General features: G+C 38.4%; 1 protein-coding gene across 8 annotated transcripts in view; it reads right to left on the reverse strand.

Annotated features, from left to right (window-relative positions):
* TMEM117 (transmembrane protein 117) overlaps window positions 1-27,179 on the reverse strand; it is a 203,175-nt gene that overhangs the window by 111,895 nt on the left and 64,101 nt on the right. For all 8 annotated transcript variants that reach the window (XR_014226323.1, XM_082279636.1, XM_082279637.1 and 5 more), the window contains one exon: window positions 11,023-11,122. Coding sequence is in view for 7 of the 8 variants with exons in the window: in XM_082279636.1 (XP_082135762.1) it covers window positions 11,023-11,122 (100 nt within the window). In the remaining variant the exon portion in view is untranslated. The remainder of the gene's footprint in view (window positions 1-11,022; window positions 11,123-27,179) is intronic.

Consider the following 27,179-nt stretch of genomic DNA (forward strand, 5'->3'; position numbering starts at 1 on the left):
TGGACTGTGCACAACATTCTCAACATTACTTTAGGCAAGAGTGCCGTGATATGTTTTTTCATAATAGAACATCCTTATTTTCTTTTTTCCCTTTACACAGTGTCTAATAGTTCATCCCTCAGATCCTGAACAAATTCAGAATTAAAGAAATGCACTGCTGTGTGCCAGTGCCATCTGCTGCTAATCTCTCCCTGTGGATACAGAAGGTCTTACTTCACCATATATTTAATCCAGTAAAGATTTTCAGCTGAATGTGCATGGTCAGTCCAATACTCCTTTCCTAATACTTTTCAAACCATCTCTCCCCATTTTATCATAGAGCTCCTCATTGCATATCTCAGCAGATATACTGAGGCGATTGTTTTAATTTCAGTTTCAGAAGGAAAATTATTTTCTTCCCCCAGTCAGTGAAAAAGGTTTGTGCCTGAAATCTCATCCAGAACCAGACTGTTCCAGAGAGGAAGTGTCCATCTTAGAGACTCCAACAGTTTACACATTCGCCATCTGTACTCAACGATCTTCAGTAAGAACATGTTATTTCTAGAGTCCCACTTCTCCAGCACTTCTGACACCCACTCATTCACACCATTTCTAAGGAGTACATCATGTCAGAATGCAGAATTGCTGCACAGTTACTTTATATGCTACTCTGACTTCAGTTTCTAAATACATGTAACCAGGATATATCAAGATCTGCTGCATAAATATCATGAAGAAGCAAATACCATTCTACGTGAAAAAGAGCAAAGGAGAGTATGAAAACGAGGAAGAGAAAATAGAGGACCCCCAGTCTCATTTATAGCTGTATGACTGATTGACACTACAATACAAATCAATTGGACAAGATTTGAGTTGCAGGAACACGTATCTTCTCCCTTACAGCTTGTCTTTCGAAAAAGATGGAGCCATATCTTTCTTCTACAATATTTGGAGAACAGAATATCTCTTATTAATATTTGATATGACCCTTCATGTATTTTTAGGCAGGGATCCAGACTGCACAGAAAAGTGTGTACAAGGTCACAAAAATATGTATATGAGTTCATAAGCATTGAAATTTTAAAAAAAAAAAGTTGGGAAAATGTCACACCTATTTGAAAGAACTCCTACTACATTTGCTTGTCACTGAAAGATGTCAGTAACTGCTTTGGAGAAACACTAGTAGATATTTTGGGGCCCAACTCTGAGGTTTGCATTTTTTACTCTTGAGCTCTGAGGTAGAGCTTGTTGTGGCCTTCTTCAAAAACAATCCTGAGGATTTTACTGATAGATATACGAAACACATAAAGATAGAGCCCATAAAATTATTATCAACAAAGATACTTGCTGTAACAATGAGTTGAAGGAACTCACTGGCTGAGAAACAGGGATGAAGTAACTCCTCTGGCAATGCCTGGTCAGAATTGAAATGACAAAGTAACAGGGGAATACAAAAAAAGATCAAGCTTGAAAAGGCAGATAATTATAATCTAGAGCATATGAACAGATGGCAACACCATCAATCAATGAATAAATAATAGTGCAATCTGACTTGATGGGATGACTGGATGAGCTCAGATGACACCAGGCACACTCCACCTTATATAACTAAGTGGCAGTCATGAAGCAGAGCAGGATATGAGCACATTCATGCCCCAGAAAGTGGAAAAAACAAAATTAGCAGGTCTCATATGACTGGATATATTTGAACTGCCACTGTACTGATGAATTTACTTGTGGTTATCATCTGGAGATAGAACCACTAGCTACAGAATGTTTCTGCAACTGGACCAGCCCTTAACAAGACGACTGGAAACCAAAACAAGATACACAGGTGCACAAAAAGGGCAACTGGTTTTGTGCATGCTTCTCTGAATGAAAGAAACTTGTTGCCACTAATAATGTTATTAGTCACATTTCTGTGCAACCCTGGCAAGTGAGGTGTCAGGTAACAGGTGTCATCCATTTTGCTCCTTCCAGTTCATATATCATAGTTCAATTTCATTTCCACTACTCATGTACAGCAGAGTCGTTAGCTGTACGGCACTTCAGATGTACGGCACTTCAGATGCTGCAAATTCAATTGCAGTTTTATTTTATAATTTGATATGTCAGTGGAATAAAAACAATCAAGAAGATCGACTTGATCATAATCTAAATTGTCATGCCCAATCCTTGACAGAAGCAAGAGTTAAAAAATGTGTCAGTCATTCAAGACCCTGACTCTCTAAACTACCTTGTAATGTGCATCAAAATGGATTCTTCACTGCTTGCAAATAAACCTATATGCTATTCTTTGCTAAACAGAATTTCCTGGATAAAAGAATTACTTCTGAAGACTCACATAAATTTAAGAGTGAACATTTGTGGCTATTATTTTAGTTCAAAAGTTGAATACAAAATCCCAGAAACTTTATTATTTTTAATAATGGTGTTATGTTTTCATTCAACATAGATTTTATGCTAGGTTCCTGCCCCGTACTAAAGAAAATTTCATTTTTTAGTCACATTAGTATTTTATTTTCTATGTATTTTTACTGCAATTATTTTGTGTGTCTGCTATTTTCAGCAATATTTTCATCAATGTTGCTCACTTTGTCTGAACATGCCCTGGAAACACATACATATTATGACATTAAATAAAATAAAGAGGTAAATCAACCTAGTCTCTGCAGAGTGGTAATGAACCCTTCATTACTCCAGGATGTTGACATAGATAGTTACATCTCGTCAAAAGAGGACAAGAATAATATTCACTCTTAATGGACACAAGGAAAGCACTTCAAAATCATTGAACAGCTTGCTCTGCTATTCTACAAGTAAATGTTGTTTGTCCTGATCACAGAGGCAACAGTTGAAAGCAAGTATCTCCAAATACTTTTAAAACTCTTGCCAAGAGATTACAAGCCATTAAAAATGTTTTAATGGCAATAAGTAAACATATATTCTTATCACAAAAATTAATACAGAAGAAAGTACACAAAGTATATTCTACAGGTACCAGGTATCTACCAGACAATAACATCAAGTGATGGGTTTATTAACGTTAATGCATGGGCTTCGTTACTTCCCCCTAGACTGTACAGTGTATTAGACCATTATGCTTCTATTTTATAAAGAAACACCAGAACAGCATTTACAATGTCCAAATGAAGCACCAAGTGAAAATATATTTGGGGCAGTGAGTACTTCTATTCTAAACTACAGCAATTAGATTGTGTCCACTCTCTGTACATCAGAGAACAAAAAAAAAAAGCTGTTTCTCAGCAAGACTGTCAAGAGGGGCCCAGATTCAAAGAATTACTTTAGCAGACACATGTCCATGTGCTCAAAATTATGATTCAACAATTCCATCTAACTATGAAAGTATCAAAAACTTGTTAAGGGCTTCCCTGTTCAGCCAAAGAAATCCATAGACTACATAAGATTTCAGGAAAGAGAGGTTATGTATCTACAGCTGGTGTTCTCTGAAACATGGAATCCAGGCCCATACTCAGAATATAGGTCTTAACACAAACAGTGACATTTCTGGCTTCAGGATAACATCAACAGATATGTTCAGGATCTGCTGGACCTTCTGCTATATGCAAGAACATACAAAACAAAATACAGCTTAATTTTTGTTCACCTGCAAAATAATGCCAGGCCATAAGACAAAGAGGTGTTGAGGAAAAAGGACAGAGAAAAGTAATGATGAGGAAAGATGAACACGAGGAAATAAGCTCACTGTCTTTCACTGATAATCCAGATGAAGATGGTTCCATACTCTTTCATACATTCACAGCTCCTGAGCTGTGACTTTGTCTTTCCTGCAAACAGCACTTTCAGGACCAGCCAACATTGTTAGAATACCACTTTAGCAGCAGAGGGGAAATCTGAGGCTGTAGAGCTAAGTGGCTGGCTCTGTAAGCAACAGGACTGGAGATATTTCAGAACAGAATTACTGAATGAGGTCAACAAAACTCATGGATAAAGGAGATGTGTTTAAAATAGGCAAAGCTGAATTTTCTAATAGGCTTTTGAAAAATTCCTCGTCACAGGCTTCTATGGAAACTCAACATTCAGAGCTTTAGGGAAGGTCTTTATGTTGATAAATAACTGATTAAAAGACAGGGAACAGAAGGTAAGTAGGTTAGCCAGACAGCTCTAGCAATGGAGGGAGGTCATTAGCAGAGTTCCACAGGGATTTGTGCAGGGGATGCAGTTATTCGTCATATTCCTAAGTAACCTGGGAAAATGGATGAGCAGCGAGGTGAGAAAGCTTTATAATGATATTAACTTATGCACAGTAAAAAGGATGATGGCTTGCTGAATGTTAAGAATTAGGAAAGGTGCTTATAGAAGAAAGTCCCTAAACAATAAAATGGCAGATGAAATTCTTTGTAGTTGAATGCAAAGTGGTGCACAGAGAGCAAAACAATTCTAAGATCAAGAGTCATTGTATACACAAAATTGCATGCATTTCAAGAGAGCATGAGAAGACCCTACCACATACCATTGGCTTGTTTTTACTCTCCTGGTTGGCTTCTGCTTATAGTCACAGTTTGAGGTAGGATACTAGTCTGGATGGATTTTTGGTCTGACCAGGTGGAGAAACTGGGCTTTTTTTCAGATGTAGCCTGAGTTCTAGTACGGCGCATTTGACAGAAAACATTCTGGTTTAGGACTCTACAGATTTACTGTGTGCTTGCATGGCAGTAACCATCAACTTAAACCTGTCAGCTATTGATATAAATAGCATTAAGAATTCTGTGGAAGGTTTCAGCCCTTTAGAGTATTCTTTACAAAGCAACCACAGGCCCCTTTACTGGCTACACTGGGACTGCCTGGGTAAGACATGTTAATCACATAGAATGGGAAAACACAGAAAGTTTCTTCACCAGAGGATGAAGACAAAAAAGTTTAGCAGAGAAACGTGAATGAAAAAAAAAACATGGACAAAATCTCTTTCTTTCACAATTAGCAAAGCCAGAACACAAAATAGTGTGAGGTTTTCCCCTGGAATTATAGGGCTGAAAAACTGGAGCTTTTATAGCTAATCCTGAAAATCTCAGAGAACAGAAAATCCTTCTTGCATAAGGTCAGATAAGCTTTATCAAGGGGAGCAGCATTCCACCACAAGTTATATTTCAGAATGTCACCTAATGGAGTGACTCTTTTCACTAAAAGACTTCACGGAAGGCCAGGCAACTTGTGTATATGGGAGTCATTATCCAGTTCCACTAATGAGGAAAGGGAGGTGTAGATTCAGTACTAACCTTTTGAAATCCCAATACTATGTCCTGACAAGAAGTCTTAGGTAGAAGGTCCCTACCTCCATATCCATCCATCCAAGTGGATATGATGTGTCTACGTCAGTACTGGATCAGTGGAACCATAGTGATCTATCACTCTGCCATCCAGACTATGCTGGAAGTACTACTTCCTAACTTCCTACTAATTCATCTGCTAAGATGATGAAAGAGAAATAGTCCTGGAAGTCTTCATCGTCCCACACAAGGGAGAAGTCAAACTGAAATCAAGCAAAGGTGTCGAAAAGAACAGTCAGGAATTGCTACAATGATTCAGTTCACACTCATTGTGTCAAGTACTCTGATAAAGCACAGTGATGAAAAAATTCCTGGCTTCTTATATTAAAAAGAATATGCTGGTACATATGTGGCAAACCCTAGTTTGATGAATAATATACTAAACCATCCCTTGAGTTTATCATTGTTTCTGATAATAGGAGCAGGCAGAGTCTCTGCTGCTCAGTGATCTCTCAAATGTTCCCAATTCTCTCTAGCAACTAACATGGGAAAAGAGAATCTCAATTAAATTACCATTCAGAAAGAAGGTAAATAGGAATAGGATCTCTTGTCAGGAGGATCAGCCTGGTATATTCATAGAGCTCTACTGCTGAAGAGACCGGAAAGGGCTTTGAGTATACAGAAAACAATCGGGATTCTCATGCCTCTTGAATCAACCATTTTCTGACACTGGCTGAAGATAACAGCTTCAGCTTCTGATAATCCTAGCAAGCAAGGTCTAAGAAAGATACAACAAACTTCTAAACTTCTACTGTTTTGACTCTTATACACGTATGTAGAGTTTGTAGGCAGCAATATGTCTTTAATGCAAATGGCAATGGCAGCTGGTAAGCAAAGCTCTCCATGTGGTATGAGTATAGTTCACAGCTCAGGGCCAATCTTTGTAGAGCCCAAAAAGCCATCACCAAAAGGGAACATTTTTGACAGTCTGAAAGCCAACACTACTCTGCTCTCTTCAGTGCCACCCACTCCTGTAGGTATCCTCTGAGCGTGCCTTGCCACACATGCTCAGGACTGTGTCCCTCACAAAAACACAGCTGCAGCAGGTTGCTCATCTTCACAGAGAGGCCAGTCTAATCATGAGAGATCTGCCCTCAATCAGCTCCTTCCTCAGCCTGCTTGCACTCTCCCAGAAGGCAGCCATAATTGCTAGTTTATAGGCCTGTCTGGGTGGAATCCAGCCTTTTATTCCAAGGTGTCCTACTGTGCAAAACTCTGTGGTGTCTGCCTCAAAACCATTCTCCATGAGGACAATTCACTTTTTATGGGAGCAGAAGGGCATGTCAAAGCAGGTGCAAGATTGCAAGATATACTTCTGTGGCTTCAAAGAGGGAAAAGTGCCTAGAGACAGCCAGTTTACTGAACCTATTCCCTTCTTCACAGACTTCAGAACATCTAACACCTATTACAGATTTCAGCAAAGATGTTTATTAGTAGCAGACGCTCCTGTCCAGAGGGACAAAGGTGAAGCTTCTGTACACCCAAAGCATGGCCCCATTCTCATTACACACAATGGAAATAATATCACTGATTTTATTAGAAATTGAGTCAGATCCTGTCACCAAACTAGTCAGTGAGATAGGAAGTGTTGAGGAGAAAGACTTACTTCTGCCTTTTCAATCCAAAACAATCAGCAATCCAAAATATACTTTCCCATTTCAATCACTTTCCTGATTTAATAAGCACCTCCTCACTGTCTTAGGGTAATATATTGTTTATTGATTACTCATTTTTCAATTTAATCCCATCTGTTTTATTTTTACTTATCCCCAAAGTTTCCAATTACATAGGGAATAAGATCCTAATTCCCATAGTTCAAACACGGTGAAGTGAAGGCTACATCTTCGTTTTTATCTTCTGCCTTGAAGTCTATGGATGGATGGTTTCTTTAAAAAAACTTAATAAACATTAGAAAATACAAACAGTGTTGTGAATGGGAAGATGTGCAAACATTTCTTTACATGTTTGGTTTTTCTTTCCTGTTTCGAAACAGGATGTCGAAACTTCACAAAATATAATACTGCAGAAGACTCATATCACTTTGACATCAATTCCATGCTGGGCTTTATATGCATAAAGTCAAGCAAATTCAAATATAAATAACACAACAATTTCTGTTCATATAGCATAAGATAGATTGCTTAAGTCAGACGCCGTGGGGGATGATTTGCACCAATGCACATGCCCATGCACCAGCATGCATGCCCAATCTCCTCTCTTACTATTACCTCTCTACCTGACATTGTAGCTTCGTTTGATGTTCTCAGGCTCAGCTGCCCTTGAACACTGTCATTTCCATTGCCTGGTTGATATACTTTGCCAACAGATTTGCATTGAAGAAGCAATATTGATGCCTTTTCCTGGTCTTAAAATCAAGAATCAAACACGGTTAGAAGGGAAAAAGGGGTTTTACCTTGGCATTTATTTTAAGGATCCTTAGGTGCACACGTCCAGGTCAAATGCACCAAAATGCACACTGCAATGCCCACCTCTAAAAGATCTGGTGTAACATTATAGGTCTTACTAATTAGCATATCTATCAAAGATTCCCCAATGAGAGGCTTGAGTGAGCCCCCCTCCCCAAGGAGCCTTCCCCTGGATGGTTCTATCTTAGCTTACAGAATGTGTTCTGGAGAGGACCTTGGGGTCTGGGGCTTTCTGATCCCTAACTACAAGGCTTCTAAGATATTTAGATTCCTAGCTTGACAAATAATTCTAAGAATGTAGGCAAAAAACCACTAAGAATATAAAAGTTATAAAAAGGTATATAAAAGGGGTATAAAAGGAAAGGCAAAAAATCACCATGGCATCAATATCACTATTCACTTTTGCTCTGAAGATCTAAACATGAATCACTACACCTCTTAATTCTCCTCATGCAATCAAAGCATGTCCTAAAATACACTGACCCTCCAATTCCATGTTCTCTACTCTTCCTGAAAGCTAACAGAACCAGACTAATTTAAACAGTCTCCTCTAATCAAACCACCTCTGTAGTTTCTCCTAGTCTCTCTCCCCTTCTTCAGTGATAACTTCATCTGCCACTGGAGTTTGCTGTGACAAAATCCAATTGTGCCTCCACTGCTGAAGAGACCGGAAAGGGCTTTGAGTACAACAGAAAACTATCAGGATTCTCATGCCTCTTGAATCAACCATTTTCATGCTTTATACAGTGTTGCACATAATGGGGTTTTTTGTGGAAATGAGAAAAGAGGGACTGAAAAAACCCCACATTACCTAATGCAGTACAACTTGTGTGCAATCTACCACTAGAGCTCTAAGTCACATATTGTCATAGGTTAGCAAGCATAGTCCCGGAAGGGGCGTCCTTGCTAAGGGGTGCTTACAGTTTCCTCTGGGAACTGATAGAGCCTATCAGCTGGCCAGTTTGAATATGGACAATTCTCTAAGCCACTTAAAGTTGTGAACACCTCTGTGATCCACATTTAAGAATAGGCAAACTCCCCCCCAAGCTCTCTCTCGTTTCCGGCGCTGGCACAGGTGGCTGCGGGCCCCGTGTGGGGGCCAGCGGGCCCGGCCAGGCCCTGCTTGGGCCAGGCCGGGCCGGGCCACGGCCATCCTGGAGCCATGGACCTGTTCCAGCCATGGAACCCCCCCCACTGCCTTGCCATGGGCAGCCGGAGCGGCTCGGCTCTCCCCCCTCTCCACTGTGATAAGAAAATTCAACATTCCAGCTGCAAGGCTGCAAGGCCGAGGTGAGATTAACCCTTTTACTGCTGTGAAGAGCTGAAAACCTGAGGGAAGAGAGAGAGGAGATGCTTAAAGCTGAAATTCTATTGTGAAGCTATGATATATCAGAGTATCCTGTTGTAATTTCATGAAGATATGGGGGGTGGAGTGTTCAACTCGTAAGCAAAAGCACCTGCGCTGAGATAGGCAGATGCTGACGCAGCTGTAATTTCATGAGAAGTTTGAACAAGGAGAGATGAACCAGATGAGGACTTTTGCTCCAAACGGGAAAGGAGAAAACCTCAGTACCTAGAGATGCTTCCAGAGATAGTCTTAATGATGAAGATGATGAAGACCCTTTGCTCCCAGGGAAGGAGAAGGGCCTCTGTTTTTGTTTCTGAACGGCTCAACCTTAAAATTGTACCCCAAGAAACTTCAAGAGTGGACCCTCGAAAGCAGTTGCGGGAAAAGCTGCAAGTCGGGGGAAAGGACTCACACGCAGGCAGAGAGACTCCTCTTCCTAAATGGACTGAACAATATTTGGAAGTGGGCGGCTGTCTCGTTGTGATAATGTTTTCATAGCATGAGCAAGAAGAGACTTCTCTTTCTAAATGGACTGAACAAGGTTATTATGGAAGTGGTAAACAGACTGAACATCTTAGGGGTTGTTTTTTCACATTGTCAGTGGGAGAAGGGAGGAAGGTGGGGGGAGGAGGAGAGTTCTGAAGGTGGTATAATTTTTTTTTCTTCCCTCTTTTAGAGTTGTTAATAAACTTCTTTATATTCTTTCAAGTTTGGTGCCTGCTTTGCATTTCTCCTAATTCTTATCTCACAGCAGATAAACAGTAATGAGTATTTTGGACCAAACCACTACACTAACTTGGTGTTTCCGCCCGGTTACAAACCGAACCCGCGACACATATGTATTATGTACATGATCTCTCTCAATTCAGCTTAGCTTATGCATCATCTCTTCTTCGATAGTGGAATAAAGATGTGGAAGCCCATGAAAAAAAAGCAAGCTAAAGGTATTCAGAAGTACCCATGACTTTTATTACCAGTTCAGAAGAAGTCCACATTAATCGTCAACATTAGTCAAGGCACCAATTCTGCAATGTCCTTACTGTAAAGCATATATAAATTATTTTCTCTGTGCTTGCTTTTCATGGCCACCATTTCACAGAGTACAGTTTGTCTTGGACAAACCACTGACACATACTGAACAACATCCTGAAAAGTTCCTTGATGGTTTTTTTTCCCCCTTCTGTCTGTTGTACAGTATGTTCCAAATATGGAGGGTAGAAGACATTGTTAAAATACAATTGCTAAAAATCTTAGCTACGCTAATTATAAAAACCTAATCTTAAAAAATTATTAAATTCACTTTTTATCACTTTGTGTTTAAGTAATGCCTTTTCTGCACAATTAAAATATGCACATGCTTTATTTTGCTCCCAAAAATTAACTGTAATTTTCTGGTTCTCTTTTACTAAGCTGATCTTTGGCTTGCACATATCTCAGAAGAAAGCCTTTGTAGCAAGTATAATCCAAGTGAAAATTTAATTTTTCCAAGTCCTAAATTAGACACAAACTTAATCAGGTAGTTTCACATCAGACTATCTTCAAATGCTGGCACGTAACTGGCTTGCTTTCCCTCATCTCCATTGTTCTCTATCACATCTTTCAGTTTAATTTTTCTTCTCTTTTTAATTCTTTGCATCAGACTTATTTATTTTTAGCTGTTAGTCACTGTTTCACGAGATGGCAAGTTGTGATGCTAATTGATAGCAAAGAAGGGCCACCATGCAGAATTCAATGGCAAAATTCCCACTCACAGAAAAAAAAAAATCACTCTGATACATTTTAACTGAAGCTCTTCTGGACAGTCAGCTAATTACATACCTGCCATTATGCATTTGTTAACTTTTTACTTTTCTGGGGTGAAACACTTAGAGAAATTGAGTTTTCTCTCTTCTCCTCTCCTCTTTCTCTTGAAAGCAACAAACATATTCCTTTCCTTTTAAAATGCAATTATGTTTCTTACCATCCATGCTGTGACAAAATCTCCCATCCAAGTCCCAACTGCAGCTACCTTCATAAAATTTTCATTCCTGATGCCCATGAAGTCTGTTATAATGTATGCACTGTGGAAACAAGAACACAAACGTAAGATATACATATTTGCTGAATGTAGTTACAAAGAACTTGCATTAGTGACAAAAATTATTATTATCTGTGAAAGATTTCCCATTTCTTTCATAATAACCTTTTCTGCTAGATCTGAGTCTTGACATAGAACTGAACTCATATAGGTCGATTCCAATTAGAAATGCAATGTGAATCTGATTTTGAAGTCCATGTGTCTTTTGAAGGTGCTAAAATAACAGTTGGCAAAGACTTTAGGATTATGTAAAGCTTCTGGAAGTAGAAAATGTTTTACAGTTTTTATCTTCTTCCTTTATACAAATAAAATTGCAACATTCTTGGAATCGGTGACTTTGCAAAATCCTCATGAAGAAAAATGAAAATCTTTAAGGTATCTTTAAAAAGATAATTGAGCTGCTTAACTTTTCACTCTATCAGTTATACAACCACATTTTTTAACACATCAGTACAAGCAAGTTTTGCAAAATTTCAGTGAGATGTCACTGTTTCTAGATTCTTACAATTTATTTTCACAGACATATTTTACTTAAATCCAAAAGAAGCGTTTCCATTCTGCTTAAATGATGCAACAGATAGGATTTACAACTTCACATGATAATTAGACTTCTAACTTCGGGTTCACCAAGATGCTATAAGGACAATTAAGAAGGTAAAGTTACTTGCTCCAGATTAAAACCTTTCTGAAAAAAACCCATACCTTTTAATATACCGATATCCTTTTTGAAAAAACTTTTATAGTGGTCAACAAGAGGTGACTTGTAGAGGGATTCCTTATGTAACAGGGGCATATGATACCCCTGGAAAGATTGGACGACCCAGGATTGCTGGGAAAGCCCCTGAACAGCCCCTGGCTGCAGGCAGGCCTGGAAAGCACCTGGCTGCAGGCAGCCCTGAGAGACCTTGGCGAGGTATACACTGGTCGGCTCCCTCACTGATTAGAGGCTGTCCTAGAGGGACTGGGTATGAATCTTTGCAGAAGTAGATCTAAGCCTGCATAGTTGAACAATAAAGGGGGAACAATGCTTAAATCGAATCGGTGTCTGTGTCGTTTATCCAGCCAGCTCTCCAGACTCGGTCCCTAAAAGTGACTCTCCTCCAGAGCTAATATTGATGATAATGAATATGAATGGCAAATGTATTTTAACCTTACAAGTGATATCTTTGTTTTCAAGACACTTGTAAACATTGCTTATGTAATGTTATGCCTATTTAAGAGTGCACACAGTGACACAGTTACTTGTAAAAGTGCCCTTGAACATTGTGCTATCCATTATTCAAATCTTACCATTACTACATACCAAATATTGCAATGTCTAGGAGCTAACAGACTCTATCTCTGCAACTGGATCAGTGCAAACTGATCCCACTTTCTGGGCCTGTTCTGTTAAAATCTAAATAACTAATCAGTGTGGAAGGTCTTGCTAGCACAAATGCATGCACAGCATGGCATAATTTCTTAGACACAATTTAATATGTTGTAGAGTAGAAATACTATCATCATCAAATAGTTTCATGACACATGAAAAATGTCCTACAGTAACAGCCATTTTCACTATACACATTATGACCTTTCAGCTGGTATGTCACTAACAAAAATGCCATCTTTTTTTTTTTTTTCTGCAGAACAGCACATAAATGCTGGCTCTGATTTTCTGCTGAAAATAAAAAAATGAAATTTAAAAAAAAGAGAAAAAAAATTTCCAAGCCTCCAAAGTATTTTTAATAACATTCCATGGAGTTAGTAAGATCATCAGTATCCTAAATTGACCATGTTATAAATGAGGGTGTAAGAAACCAAGAACAGTTACATCGGGTCAGCCTGAAGTCTCCCTTTTGCAATGCTCTGTCTCCGAGAGGGCAATAGCAGTAACAAAGGAAGACTGAGAACAGGCAAGAACAACCCTCCCAGACATATTCTCCCAGATGCTTTCTAACTGGAAAATATATAGAATTCCTTTTCTCCTGCATCTTGGGCATGCCATTTTTGTAACATCTGTGAAGGCAGAAAATCATCAAGTCTGCACTCCTTAAGAAGGTGTCTTACTCACAAAGAAGGCACAGCAATAAGTGTCATTTTTAAGGAATGGCCCTCAAATGCAAAGCACATCTTAGTCTTCTCCATCAGTGGGAGACACATACAAAACCCCAGGGTTCTCACCTTTTCTTACATGCACTACACATTCTCATATGCATTATACATGATTACAGGTGTACAGTAAGCAAACACTTGCATAACACCCCCAGAATACGGGCCACTTGGGTGATTCCTATAGCCCTGTCATATAGAGCAGGCCTGCCAAAGCCACCACTGGCAGGCTGCTGGACACAGGGGGGGCTAACCAAAAAGGCTAAGAGGTCACTGATCCCTGAATATGGGTGTTACCTAGTAGAAGAGAACTCAAACCAGATATAAGCGATTCTTTTTAATGGAAATTGAAATTCTCAGTGTAACCACTTGTTTTTATGAATGTTAGAAGTATCAGAAGGCTTATAATAAGGTTGAAGGATCCAGATAAAATACTTAAATACACAGAAAGGCCTTGAAAGTATCACATCTTCCCAAGAGTTTTTTTTGTCATTTCAAATATGAAAGCACCAAAGAAGCCTGTATAAATTGTGCATTCCAGTCTGCAAGTAATTAATGTCTGAATTAAATATGCAAATTGAAAAACCTTCAGTTAGTGTCAAAATAGCATATTATTATAAAGAAACTGTTAGGAATATAATCTGTGCATGTTTTAAGTGCATTTACTGATTAAAATACAGCTACAACTTTTTATGAACAGGAAGAATATTTTTAACATTGTCGTCTTATTAGAAATAGCAATAAAATACATTACTATTTCATTAACTGTTAGCATTACACCCTGTGTCTTTTATTATCTCTGCAGTATTTTTTTTATTTCAAAACACAAAGAGAAACTGACTGTTTTAAAATAGGGATTTGGGGCTGCTAAAAATGAATTTTTAAAAAACCCCCTAATCCTCCAGTTTTCATTTTCAGGTTTTAGTTTAAATAGAAATGAGAACACTTGACATTTTCAAAAAAGCCACACTTTCTGATGATGTTATCAGGATGTATATTATAACAGTACCAAAAGTAAAGTTAATTCTATTGTGGAAAATCCTCACATTTTTCTACCTTTAGCTAGTGATTAGAGTAGTTTTCTTTAATTGTTAAGTCTGCTTCCTGGCTAGGACCCATGTCTGCACCTTGCAGGAGGACTAAGATCTGCTGGGTTCCAGTTAACTGTCATGGTCAGCCCAGATTTTCTATAGCTTGTCAAAAGGCTTCTGTTTGCTTCACCATATGTGTATTCTGCAGTAAGGCACAAGCATATTGCATGAGCAGCATAATCTAAGGAAACACTGAGTGAAAAACACAGCAGTTATAGCTCGGAGTAAAAATGCTCTTCTAAAACAGACAGGGTAAGTGGAAACAATTAGAGGCTGAGGAGCTAATAATTGTGAATAATATAGATAAAGGACAAATTTGTGGGATTTGGGAGCCGTTCACAGTAAGACTGGAAGCTGCAGCTCCAGGGAAACTGCTCTTAGCAGGCCAAAGTTTAGGGAAGGTAGACCAATATTTTAACAGAATAGGACAAAACAGAGGAACCAAAAGACAAAGGAGACTTGACACAGTTCTAAAACAGATTAAAAATAATAAAAATCAGAAGTAAGTGTCTACATCCATGTTGACGCAAAAGGTATGTTAATAACCATGAGTCAGAAAAAGACATATGAGCCCAATGTATTTGAACAGTTTCTGGAGTTAGCAGCAGTGTGCACAGAATGGATAAAGAGGGAGACAGCAACACTAGCCTGGAGATTTTGTTCAAAGGAAGGTATCAGAGCATTTTTGCAAAGAAGGATGACACTTTACCAGCTGCTAAAATGAGTAACAGTCTGAAAGCAAATGGAAGGTTTTAAATTTTACATTGGATAAAGATGCACAAGTCACTGTAGTGCTATTGACACTGTTCCAAGCACTGGAAAAAACTCAGCACTGAGACTCAGTGCTGAGACCAAGTTTTCTTGACCATCACAGGACCTAAGAATGGGCTATAGCTTGAATAGAGATGCTTAAATATAACTGTAAACCAGGAAGTCAAACTCTCAATGGAGCTTAGTCAGACTGGGTCAAGGATTTACTTGCCTTAATTACTGCTTGATGGCTAGCATGTCAAAAAAAACCACATTAACATATCAAAAGGCATTGTTAAACCTATGTGACTAAGTAATTCCCAGTGATGTGACATAACTTGGTCTCCAGATCCAAAGAGATCTGGATCTCTTGTAAGGCCTGTGACACAACTGACAACCCAGACACATCTGAACTGAACCCTGGGTGTCCAGGGACAGCAATGAGAGCACAGACACTTTGGGGAGGTTTTAATAGCCTTTTAAAGCAATTTTAGCAGCCTTGATGCATCTTAACTAAGCTTCAGCTGGTACTTTCTAGAGTACTGAAGGCAGTGGGCTGGCACATAGCATGCAGGGCATATTCTGTACAGAGCCAACAAGAACTGCACCCAGAGTGGCAACGTAATGCTCTTTAAAAAGGAGGGGATGCCTAAATATCTTTTATGTTGAGTAACAAAATGTCTGTACATGTTCTGCAGTCTGATATGCACTTTTCTGAGGTGGTTTTATCTGGCCTTCCCCCTAAATAGCTGATTATCTGTATGGAACTCATCTTCCTTGGTGTATCTAACAAGGTGAAATGCTTTGACACTGGCAAACAAGTGACAGCATGGGAGTTCACACAGGCTGCAAAGAAGTATGTGTTTAGATGTGGCACCACAAGATTCCATTACTCTTAATTTAGAAGAGACAGAGAATGTCAGAATAACTGAAAACATACATAAAAGACTGCAGATACAGTTCCTGATCTGTATTTGTCACTCTAAAATGACAGAATGACAAATGAGACACTTGGTAGCACTTCAGTCAGTTGAAAAGCTATTCTTCTAACGTTAGGAATTGAAGTCAGAGCCATGGGGAACTGGAAGGTGCCCAGAGACAGCAAGACCTGCTGTCTTATAAACTGGCACATCATAATGAGGATGGCATAATGCAAAGCTATCAGCAAACAGTATAGAGAGCACAACAGCTATTCATCCAGTCCCTAACCACCCCCAGTGCACGCTTTAGAGATACAGAGGAAACTTCTCCTATGACACCAGAACAGAGAGAATTAAGAGGCACTGAACCAGGGATTTTGCTTGACAAGACATCAAAGAGGTAACAGCCACAAGAAGCTCAGGAGGCTAATCTCCAAGACACAAAAATCTGAGAAGCAAAATCAGCTCGGCTATAGCGAGGCAGATCCATGGCACAGTGCAGAACACCTGAGACTGATGGACAGATGCTGTAACTGAGCATCAGTCTGGTAACTTATTTATACATGTTTTTTTTTTAAATCAGGCAGGAGAATTGTAATTCTGTGGACCTCTGCTCACCAGTCTACAGGCCCGAGGGCTGTGTAACTTACTCTGGGGACTTTGCTTGTAGAGCTTGTAGAGCTTGCTAGGATACACAGGAGCTGCTCACTGTCCACAGGAACAGACCATTTAGTTTCTAGCTTTGCAAGCCTGCCTTTAAGACAAGGTCCATTGAAAAATGCAGCAATTGCAATTCTGTCTGTTAATGTAGAAGAGGTATATGCATGTTACTTAAATGGTAGGGTACACATGAGATCCAGTCCCTGATTCCAAGGGACACTGGTTTAGTGCCCTTCAAAGTTAGGGAATTGCACCTCACTGTTATTCTCAATATGAAAAGGTGATGACACAAGAGGACGAGAAATATGTTTCAGACTCTCTTAGGTGAGGTGAAACTGAAGTTGTATATTCCATATTTTGTAAGTATCATCTTTCACATATAAGAAATACATTCCCTTTCCTTCACTTTTAGAATGGATGCCAGTGGTCAGTTTTTGATTAGATCATAACTACAGTCCTAATTAAGATGCCTAAGCAAACTGGGACAGGATTTTGAACATATTTTTTGTCCTCAGTGTAGCTTTTTCTATTGCTATTTGTAGTATTTTCCTGTGTGGGTTTTTGTGGATCTTAGTCCAACAAACCAAGCATAAAGCACTTGATGACCAATAGAGTCTGGACCTCTCTTTAGAGATCAGGTTTCCATGACCAATGGATTCCACAGCAATTCAAAGCAGGATGCTAATTTAGATGATTTTCTTGTATGCCATAGTGATATCATGTATGAAAATGGCCAACAGCTTCCATCTAACAGAGTTGCAAAATGTAACTCATAGTGACAGGCCTACTGCCAGAGGCTGTGAGAGTCTGCATCTCTACTGGGAAATCTTAGGGATCTGAAAATTCAAAAGTGTTAAGGACCTCCATTATGGGAGAAACGCAGCCTGCCTGGGTAAAGGTAAACTTTGGTGAGTGCTGGCACATCCAGCGAGTTAAAATGACAGGATTTGCTACACCTACATTTTTGTCTGTCAAACCCTAAATGACAAATAACATTGGAGACAATGAACAGACAAGCCAGGAATTGAATCCAGATTTCTTCCCTCAGATGAGCACCTTTCTCCATCATTACATAAGTGCTGTAGTGAAAATTACATACTAACTCTACAGATTCCACTACAAGGCACTTATGATGGACAGGATGGTCTGGGGAAAAGCATAAAAGGTACTTGACAAAAGAATAAAACAGACAGATTTTTATGTCCATGAGATATCTTTCACAAATTTTCCAGGATTTTTGCTGTCGTGTGCAACATGTATCATAAAAATATATATTCTGTTGAGTCAGATAGATGAAAAACAAAGGCTTCATAGTGCATTTAGCATTTTTCTGCTGCAAATATAGGCAACAATACTCAGCCAAGGATAGGTTGCAGAAACATTTCTAATTCTACTGTGCTAACAGGTGAATACTCACCCATACACACACAGCACAGCCTTACCTGTCCCCACCACACACTCACACAAGCACTGCACCTGTTTATATGTAGTTGCTTATGCTTCCATTTCAACTCTGTGACCGTTGCATAAGTTGTTTTTATTGAAGCAATCACACACAGGGTTGCCTCTTACATGCCACTTTGACACTGCAGGAGAGGATTAAAGTATTTTCTTACTGCAAAGTGAATTTCTTGTTGAAAATTATTTTAGTGGATAATGAAGCAAGTTAGGAGAACTGTGACAAGTTAAGAGAATCATGTCATTTTTTAGCATTTCTTTTAATAGGCTAGTAAAAAGTGCCAAAATGCTAGATAAAACAGATGCCCAGGGACACAAATAAGACAAGTGGCCTTGGCCAGACCAAATTTGAGGGTTTAAGGGGGATCTTGACTCATCATACCGTAACATGCTCTGCAGGCATAAAAGTTTGCAATCTCAGCCCTTGCCATATGAGTCCTGAGAAGGACAATGAGTGCTAATTTTCAACAAGAATGCCAAACAGCAACCTAAATCAGACGTGTACATTGAAGAGAAATGTATGCTGAGTTACTAGAATTTACAAAAATGTTGTAAACAGTTTTTTTGGTGGTGGGGGAGTTACATTTGTTAAATGTTGTAGATATGCTTATCTTAAAATACAGATAATTTGTTTGGTGTGTGATATTTCAGAAATAACTACTAAAATTTGGAAATAACAGGTTTGGAAATAGCATTAACATTTGAAAATAACAACAGAAACTGAAGAATATATCAGGTAATGTATTTATAAAGGTGAAGCTAGATTAGTAATTTAGAAAAAGAGATGCAGTGAAACATTCTCTTTTAAATAAATAAATAATGCTTTGTTTTTAAACTTGGTGAGATACAGGTAAAAATGGATTTGAGTAGTGCTGCTTCTGGCTCTTCAGAAAGGGACATGGCTTGCACATGTCCATGCCTGTTTTTGACATTTTAGTATGGCTAAGGAGGGACAAGGACAGATGTGTAACAACATTCTCAGAATTGGCAGCTCAAAGACAAAAAATTATTCACATTAAAAAAAAAAAAAAGAGAACTGCTCATGTCATCAACAAAATATAAACAAAATTAAATAGAATAATAGAGCTGGAATTCTATCATTCTAACCAAGTGCTTTTATAACTTTAAATTTTCAGTGAATTTCAGGAAAAGTTCGTGATTTTTATCTGTGTCAGCTGTAGGGATGACTGAGAAGCTTAAATGCATTATTACAATGCCAAATAAACAAGTAACTGCAGTATTACTGCTATTCACAAAGGGGAAAATAGGACAATCTGCAGTTGTTACAAAACACTGGATAGACTCCGCTTGTAAATAGCAGACCAACTGGGAAAGCAGAAACAGAAAAATACTTTATTTAATTTTAGTAAAAACTTGTAAGTATTAGCAGATGATGCAACTTTGCATATTAATCATTCTTCAACTTACTAAACTTCCCCAAAGAAATGATAAAAAGATTTGGGGTTTTTTATTTTAAAATAACGAAATGCCAGAAAACTACAAAAAACATGCCATAAGTTAATGAGTTGGAACAGAGGGAACAAAGAAATGTTGACACAGAATCTCTGCTGACAGATCCTCAGTGATCATAAATGACGAGAACCTGAGCTGGATCTGAAAAGACTTGTAAGGCACAGGTTTAAAAGGGATACTACACTCTGATATAGCCCAAATGAGCCCTAAATAGGAACCTTCTGAAGCACTTTCTCTGCAAATGGTTGGTTCTAAAATGTTATCCAAGTTCTACAGACTGCAGACACATAGCTAATATTCTGTGGATACAACAAAATTAATTAGGAAACTGTTTTAGGAGTAAAAGTTGTTATTTAAAACTACTTACAGGTGCAAACGGAGAACACCTTTCAGGTTGAATGGGGCTTTGAGCAAGCTGGTCTAGTGGGTAGCATCTCTGCCCATGATAGGGGGGTTGGAACTGAATGATCTATAAGGTTCCTTCTAATCCAAACCTTTCTATGATCCCATGATTCTGTTACGTATGTTTGGGTTTGAATTTGTTTAAGATGACTGGTGTATATCTGACTTGCTGCAGTCTATAAAACCAGACCAAGATACAGAAACTAGAGTTGTTAAACCAAAATTATTTACCATGCTCGCTGGTACCTTTGAGAAGAAATGGAAGGAAAATGAGGCTTGACAACTCAGGAGCTGGTCTGAGGATTTGGTTGGCTTCCCTCATAATGTACTATCAGCAGCAGATTGCAGAGCAGATGGAAAAGAACTAGACTTCAAGCAATGTACAAATTATGAAATTGAGGAGATTGTTTCTTTACTGTATTACTTGAAAACTGTATATAAAGCACAACTGTGTCTAGGGCCAGTCATTTGACAAGAGCTGGCATGTAATCGCAGAGAGTTTCACATGGAAAACACAGCGAAGAAGACAGCCTGTTCTTCCACTCCTTGGCTGACAAAGCAAACACCTTTGCTGTGACTTCTTAACCATCCAATAGTTGATATCAGTCCAACACTTGATATAACTTTGTTCTGTATTGTACTGACTGCTTTATTTTCTGGTCCCTACAATACTCACTATTTTAAATAAAGAATCATTGAAATATAGAGGGAAAAGTGACAGAAGGTTGGGGTTTTTTGCCCTCAAATCAACAACTCTGTATTGCAGACTGTCATTTTACAATAGTCTTCTTTTAATGTATTGAAAATGAGTTATTGGAAGACAGACACATCAGAACCATGCACTGCTCAGATTTTTGCTCTGACACTGTGACTTTAAACACAACAGTAAGACACACAAATGAAGAAAATACACAGTTTTTGGTATGAACTTCATTGAAAATAATATTGTCCTATTTTCCCTAAGAACTGGTACATCTTCAAACAATGGAGAGAGAGAGAAAGATGTATGCACATGCATTTTTGATACCCAGACACTAAGCTTTGATGGTTTGCCTACCTTTTTAAGGTCAGTTAGTCACAAATACTATGTTTCATCTCAACTACAGACTTAAAAAAAAGTCTCAATTTCAGCTAGTAATTCTAGGATTCCCTGGAAGAGCCCGCTTCTCTCCAGTCAATGGAGAGGAGTAAGCACTTTACAGACATAATTAATCTGATTTTTCTTAAACATCTGCACTGGGTCTGGCTGAGATGGAGCCAATTTTCTTTATAGCATCTCGCATGGTGCTGTCTTTTAGACTTGTGACCTAAAGAGTGCTGATAACACACTGATGCTGCCTACCTGTTAGCTTACCTTGTTAACATGCAAGAACACCTCTGAATCAGATGAATCGTCTTCTGGGTATTTCAGTTCCATTAAATGTAAAAGTAGTTAGTTAAATGCAAACTCATCTTTATTGGATTCTTAAACTATGAAATACGACCAAATAGGCATTTTTGTGTTTTAAGACTGGCACAGTTCAGGTTACTAGAGTGAAGGCCTAACATTCCTTGTAGGCCCACACACATCCCAGACTGCAACTAAAACCAGTGACTTCAGTTAAAATATGTACTCTGGAAAATACCATTGTAACTGAAAAATAAACCTTTTTAACTTCTACATAAGATTGAAAAAGACATTTCCAAATCATGTAAAAGATTACATGATAAAACATTGTCAATAAGAAACCTTTAAAAGAATGAGTAAACTGCAATTAAGATTTCATTAAAATATTAAGTTAAATCTAAAGTTGAAAAGATGACAGTGGGACAGATATAAACATAACTAAATAAGGTGTGGAGTAAATATCTTTGCCTGATGCTCACTGTGGAAAACATTTTAAAATGCTACTCTTCAATGACAATTTGATCCAGAAATAGAATTTTATACTGACTGAAAGTTATCATCCACATGTTACTAGCTAAAGCAAATAGGGTCCTCATTAAGGAGACCTTGAGATCTTTACCTTGGATGTGCCCCAGCTTCATGAACACCACCAATGTATTTTACAGTATTTCCTGGGTTTATTGTTGATTATGTGGGAGATTTTGTAACTAAACTGATATTCTATACTGATGAATGGAAGAAGGTTGCTGGATGGCTTGGCAGAGGAATTCTAAACCCTCCTCTCTGCTCAGGAACAACCAGTGCAAAAATTCTCCCTGCATTCTGAAACCAGTTGAACTCATGAGAATGCTTAGAAGCAGGTAAGATCAAATTCTCCAGGTAAAAACAAGTATTTTAAGCCTTGTACAATAATATTTGGTTTTTTAAAGGAGAAGATAGAAATACCAAACAGCTCACTTTCAAGCAGCAATGGTCATACCATTATGAAGGTACAAGGCAATAAAATATTGTGAGACCTAATCAATAGAAATTAGTCACTACAAGGAGAGTATGATTAAATGATCATCTTTCAGGACTTTAAAATCTCATTTGTAATTAACATTTAGATACACTTTAAACTTTTATTATTTTTCAAAATTTTTTTTCTAGCTATACATCAGGTATATTGCCCACTTCAGTTTTTTTAAAATGTCTTTTTCACATGCTCTTGTGAACAAAAAAGTATATGCATATATAAATACAGCTTTAAATCACACATAATACTGCACATCTCCTTTTGTTGCACACATTGGATTTGGTTGGGGTGGACTTAACTTTCATTTTAGCAGCCCATGCACTGCTGTGCTTTGTATTTATAGCTACAGAGGTGTTGGTAACACACTGATGTTTTGGCTATTGCTGAGCAGTGCTTGCACAGCATCAGGGCTGTGTCTCCAACCCACTGCTCAGAAGGCCAACAGGCTGTAGATGAGCAAGAAGTTTGGAGGGGAGACAGCTGGGACACCTGATCTGAACTGACCCAAAAGATATTCCACACTGTGTGCATCATACTCAGCCATGAAAGGGAGGGTGGGAAGGAGAAGGGAGGGATATTTGGGGTTATAGTGTTTGCCTTCTGAAGGAATTGCCATGTGTACCAATTCCCCACTTCCCAGAAATTCACTGGACATCTGTCTGCTGGCATGAAATGGTGAATAAATTTAGTCTTTTTTTCTTCCTTTTTGCATGTGACTTTCGTTTTTCTTACTAAACTGTCTTTACCTCAGCCCACGATCTTGTCCATCTTTCTTTCTGTTCTCCTGAGGTGGAGTGCTGGCAGCCAACCAAAATCAGCCCTCCACAATATATTCTGTTCATAGCGACTTTCTAGTAACAAAAAGGGTCCACAACTGATAAAGTAATAAGTACTCTGATTTAATATTAATTTAAATATTCCTAAGTAACAGTTCAAATACAAATCATAATGCAAAACTTCTGGTAGGATTTTTGGAGATCCCCAGCATCTACATTAATCATATTTTTCTCTCAAATAGATACTGTATAAATAAATAAGATCAGAGATTTTTAAAAAATTAATGATCTTCATTTACTAATATCAATTATTTACCAAACCAACAGCTCCATAAAACTAAATTTTCATGGTTTTTTCAATTTCCCTTAATCTAGATAGAAGTACTGCATTCTTACATATAGATTAACTTTGTATCATCCACTTCTGGCCACTGTCTGGGACATTTATAATATCTATGTCTTCAGTTCAAAATTTATGAACCAGAAAACTTCACAACTATATTTATGATAAATGTGTCAACCTAGTGAGAAATTTTAACATTAACACGACAATGCCGATGATCTACAAAGACCCTAAACGTAAGTATCACCATGACTGAGTTATCTCCTGCAATGTTTAAAGAATATTTTCTTGTCTTTGTTTGAAGCCTGTTCAGTCTGTAGTCTGCCACATTTGTGAACTGAAATCCCATTTCTTGTTCTGTACTGCAAACGAAAACAAAATCCTCTGCTAGATAAGAGAAAAAAGAATGGATTGTGACACTGTCTCTTTTGATTTACTGGTCGTACAGGCACACTGTGCATTACACTGAGTCATCTCTTTAATTTCCCCAAAGATTGTACCTCAGAACTGTTAGATCTCCCCATTGCAGGAATCCAGTTCCACTTTTTCTCATCCAGTTTTCACATTTCCTATTATACTGGAGTGGGGTCATTTGCCAGCACTTAAAGCTGATGTATTTTTAACTCTTTTCTGTAGCGACTGGAATTCAACTGTTCTACAGGTGATCCTTTATTCCAAATAAAAACCCAGACAAGTAACACTGCAAAATAATGACTTTTACATATTTTCCTATTTTTATACTTTTCATGAACACACAGAATAATTTAGGTTGGAAGAAAACTCTGGAGATGACCTAACGCAAACTCCTGCTTAAGTCAGTGCTGATTTCAACCTGAACAGGTTGAGGGAAGTTGAAATCTTCCCTCAGCAGCAGAGCATAGCCCAAACTGTTGCTGAAGCTTGAGACCTCCACAGCTGCTGTGGTCAGAGGTGAGGAGTAGCACAAAGCAGAGCCACTACTGTGTAGAAGGTGCCACTTGGGAAACTGTTTAGGGTTTTATTAGGATAATAGTACAAATATTCCTGCCCTCTTTTGCAGCTTGGATGACCAATTTCAGGAAGACTGACAGCAGCAAGAACTCCAAAGAAAAGTTTACTCCATGTTCTGCTGATTTAATTACTTTAAATACGTTCCAACTGTTCAGATTTGAAATGACAAAGACAAATACTTTCATCTAAATTTGAAGTGGAAGTTTTATCTCCTTTTTATTCTTTTCTCTTTTTTTGTCAGAAGTGTATAAGTCTGCTACATTTTTGTGGGGGGTTTCTTCCGATAAGCATTTTGAACTGATGAAAAAGTGCACTCAATTTCTGAAAATTTCAGATTAACTACCTTGCTCTTGGAAGTAATCATGCTGTTATATAAAGAAAAACACAGTTCAAAGTACAACCGAATGTGTTAACTGGTTTTGGACAGAGAAGCCCACAAATATTTCTTGTTAAACAAGGATTTACTAACAGAATGACAGATAAAAAGCTCTGCTTTTGGATAGTGTCCTGGGTTGCAGTGTATTCTATCACCATCCTCATGAGCTGTTGAAACCAGGTGGGGCAGTGTTTCCTTGCCTCCTCCCCCCAGACTATCTTGCTGTTAATGGCCCATCATTGTCCTGCCGCCTGACTCAGAGATAACTCCCTCCGGACCATCTTCTGTTAATGAGCCCAATCAACACTTGGCCTCATGACTCATTACCCCATTGTGAGATGCTCCACCCAGAGGGAGGAACCAAGCATCCCATCATGGATATAATCTGAGACTGAACACCAGAGACAATCCTTCCCACTGGATTTCCAGAGGACAGGAGCTACATAGCCACCACTGGACCTTCTGAGGAGGAGCAGACCCTTTTTTTCTACAGGATCGCCACTTTGGGAGGACTGCAGCCTCTACCAACCATTCTACCAGACTGCTACCACCACCCTGACTAACAGGGTGCCAGGTTGCATCCTAACTCTGTCAGTTTAGCCCAGTGCTATCCACTTTTTTTTTTTTTTTCTTTCCCCCTCCTTTTATTTCTCTATTAAATTGTTATTCTGACTTGGTGTCTCCCACTAGTTTGTTTTCAAACTAGTACAGATAGTCAAGAAGAAATCTTCACTGGTCTGGCTTTGGTCTTTAACTGAACTGCTGAAATAAAGACCAATTATAAATTTTTTAAGTACGTATTTTTCTATCCCCCTTAAAGGAAAAGAAGACTTTGGCATTAGTTCATCACATTGTCAGGAAGCTTTCCTAGGGCTGAGAGAACTCCTTCTTATGAACAGACCACTCAGGAGTGAAAGAAACCCTGCCACTGATGAGGAGCATATGGGTGTCCTCTGCAGGACAGTTGGATTCTTAATGCAGTGTGGATATGATACAATTTCATTTACTTTTCCAACACACTGTTTCACCTTGTGTTCTCTCTAATCTGTTGCAGGCTTGACAATATCTGGCACAGCCCCATATCCATCCTGTAAATAGTATGGCTGGCTGTGACAGTAAAGCACAGTGCTGCCTTCCTATGCAAAGGTACCTGCAGGATGACAGCACAAGCCACATGGCTTTTTCCAGATAGCAGAACAAGTTAGTGTTTGGAAAAGAAGTACATGAACTCTGCTGGTATCATGCCTTCAGTCTCCAAGAGAAACAGCCAACAGAAGTCTTCTGAGGGTTTTACACCACTTTTCTTATTGCCCTTTGTTTACTCTGTACGTCTCTAAAGTAAGATTTAGTTATCAGCGCTTCCTTGTCTCACAAAATGTTATATGACTACCATGAGATAAAACTGAAACCTCAAAAGAAAATTTATTTATAGAAAATACAGAAATAGAGCCTTTTTGTCCACAAAATAGATGATCATTAAACCAAATAAATTATTGTTCTTTTAGCCAATGTGGAAGTAAGGAAACCCCCTATGATTTGGCCAGACTGGCAAGATACAAAATAGCTTCAGATGTATTTCCTTATCAGGGATTTGTTTTCATTAAAAAACATCATGCTTTCCCTTATGGAAACTTTGTGGCAGAAGTGTCTCCTCATTAAACAAATGCAAGAAGTTTGCTTCAAAACAAAGACAGAAAAGATTATTTTTGGAGTAAGACCAATGAATCAATCCTATTTCTTTAAAAGCTGAATAGACTGTAGAGACAGTCAGTGTTTTTAAGTCCTTCAAGAGAGAAAGTAATCAAAAGAGTAAAGTTTTCTTGATGCCACCAGCAGTGCCAGTTTGGAACAAATATTAGCTTTCAATAATATCAGATGACCTCCAGGGCATAGAGAGAGCTGAAAGTGGAATGGATCCTGTGTTACCGGGAGAACTTTTTTCCCCCAGACAGTCTGGGGATAAATTCCCCAAAAGATGAGAAAGAGAAGTAATATACGATGACACGTTTGACAGGCTAAATTTGAAATGCTGACACTTTTCATTCTTACTGTTGCAAGATACTGCTGTCATATGTTTGTTAAGGATTGTTTGAATAATTTTTCTGAGGCATTCTCAAATAATTATAGCCACTATGGTCGGCTTGAATATAAGGTAAAAATGGGGTCTATATCCAAACTATTTCATCCTGAAGTACTTCTGGGCAGGACTGCAATAAAGCAAAAGAATCTGACTGGATACAGAAGAGATCAGCTATAAGAAAAAATTGGCAATGAAAAAGTTTGCCGTCAGTCTCTCTTCTCTTGGGCA

This window comes from Coloeus monedula (assembly GCF_965178545.1).
Source record: "Coloeus monedula genome assembly, chromosome: 4".
NCBI lineage: Eukaryota > Metazoa > Chordata > Aves > Passeriformes > Corvidae > Coloeus > Coloeus monedula.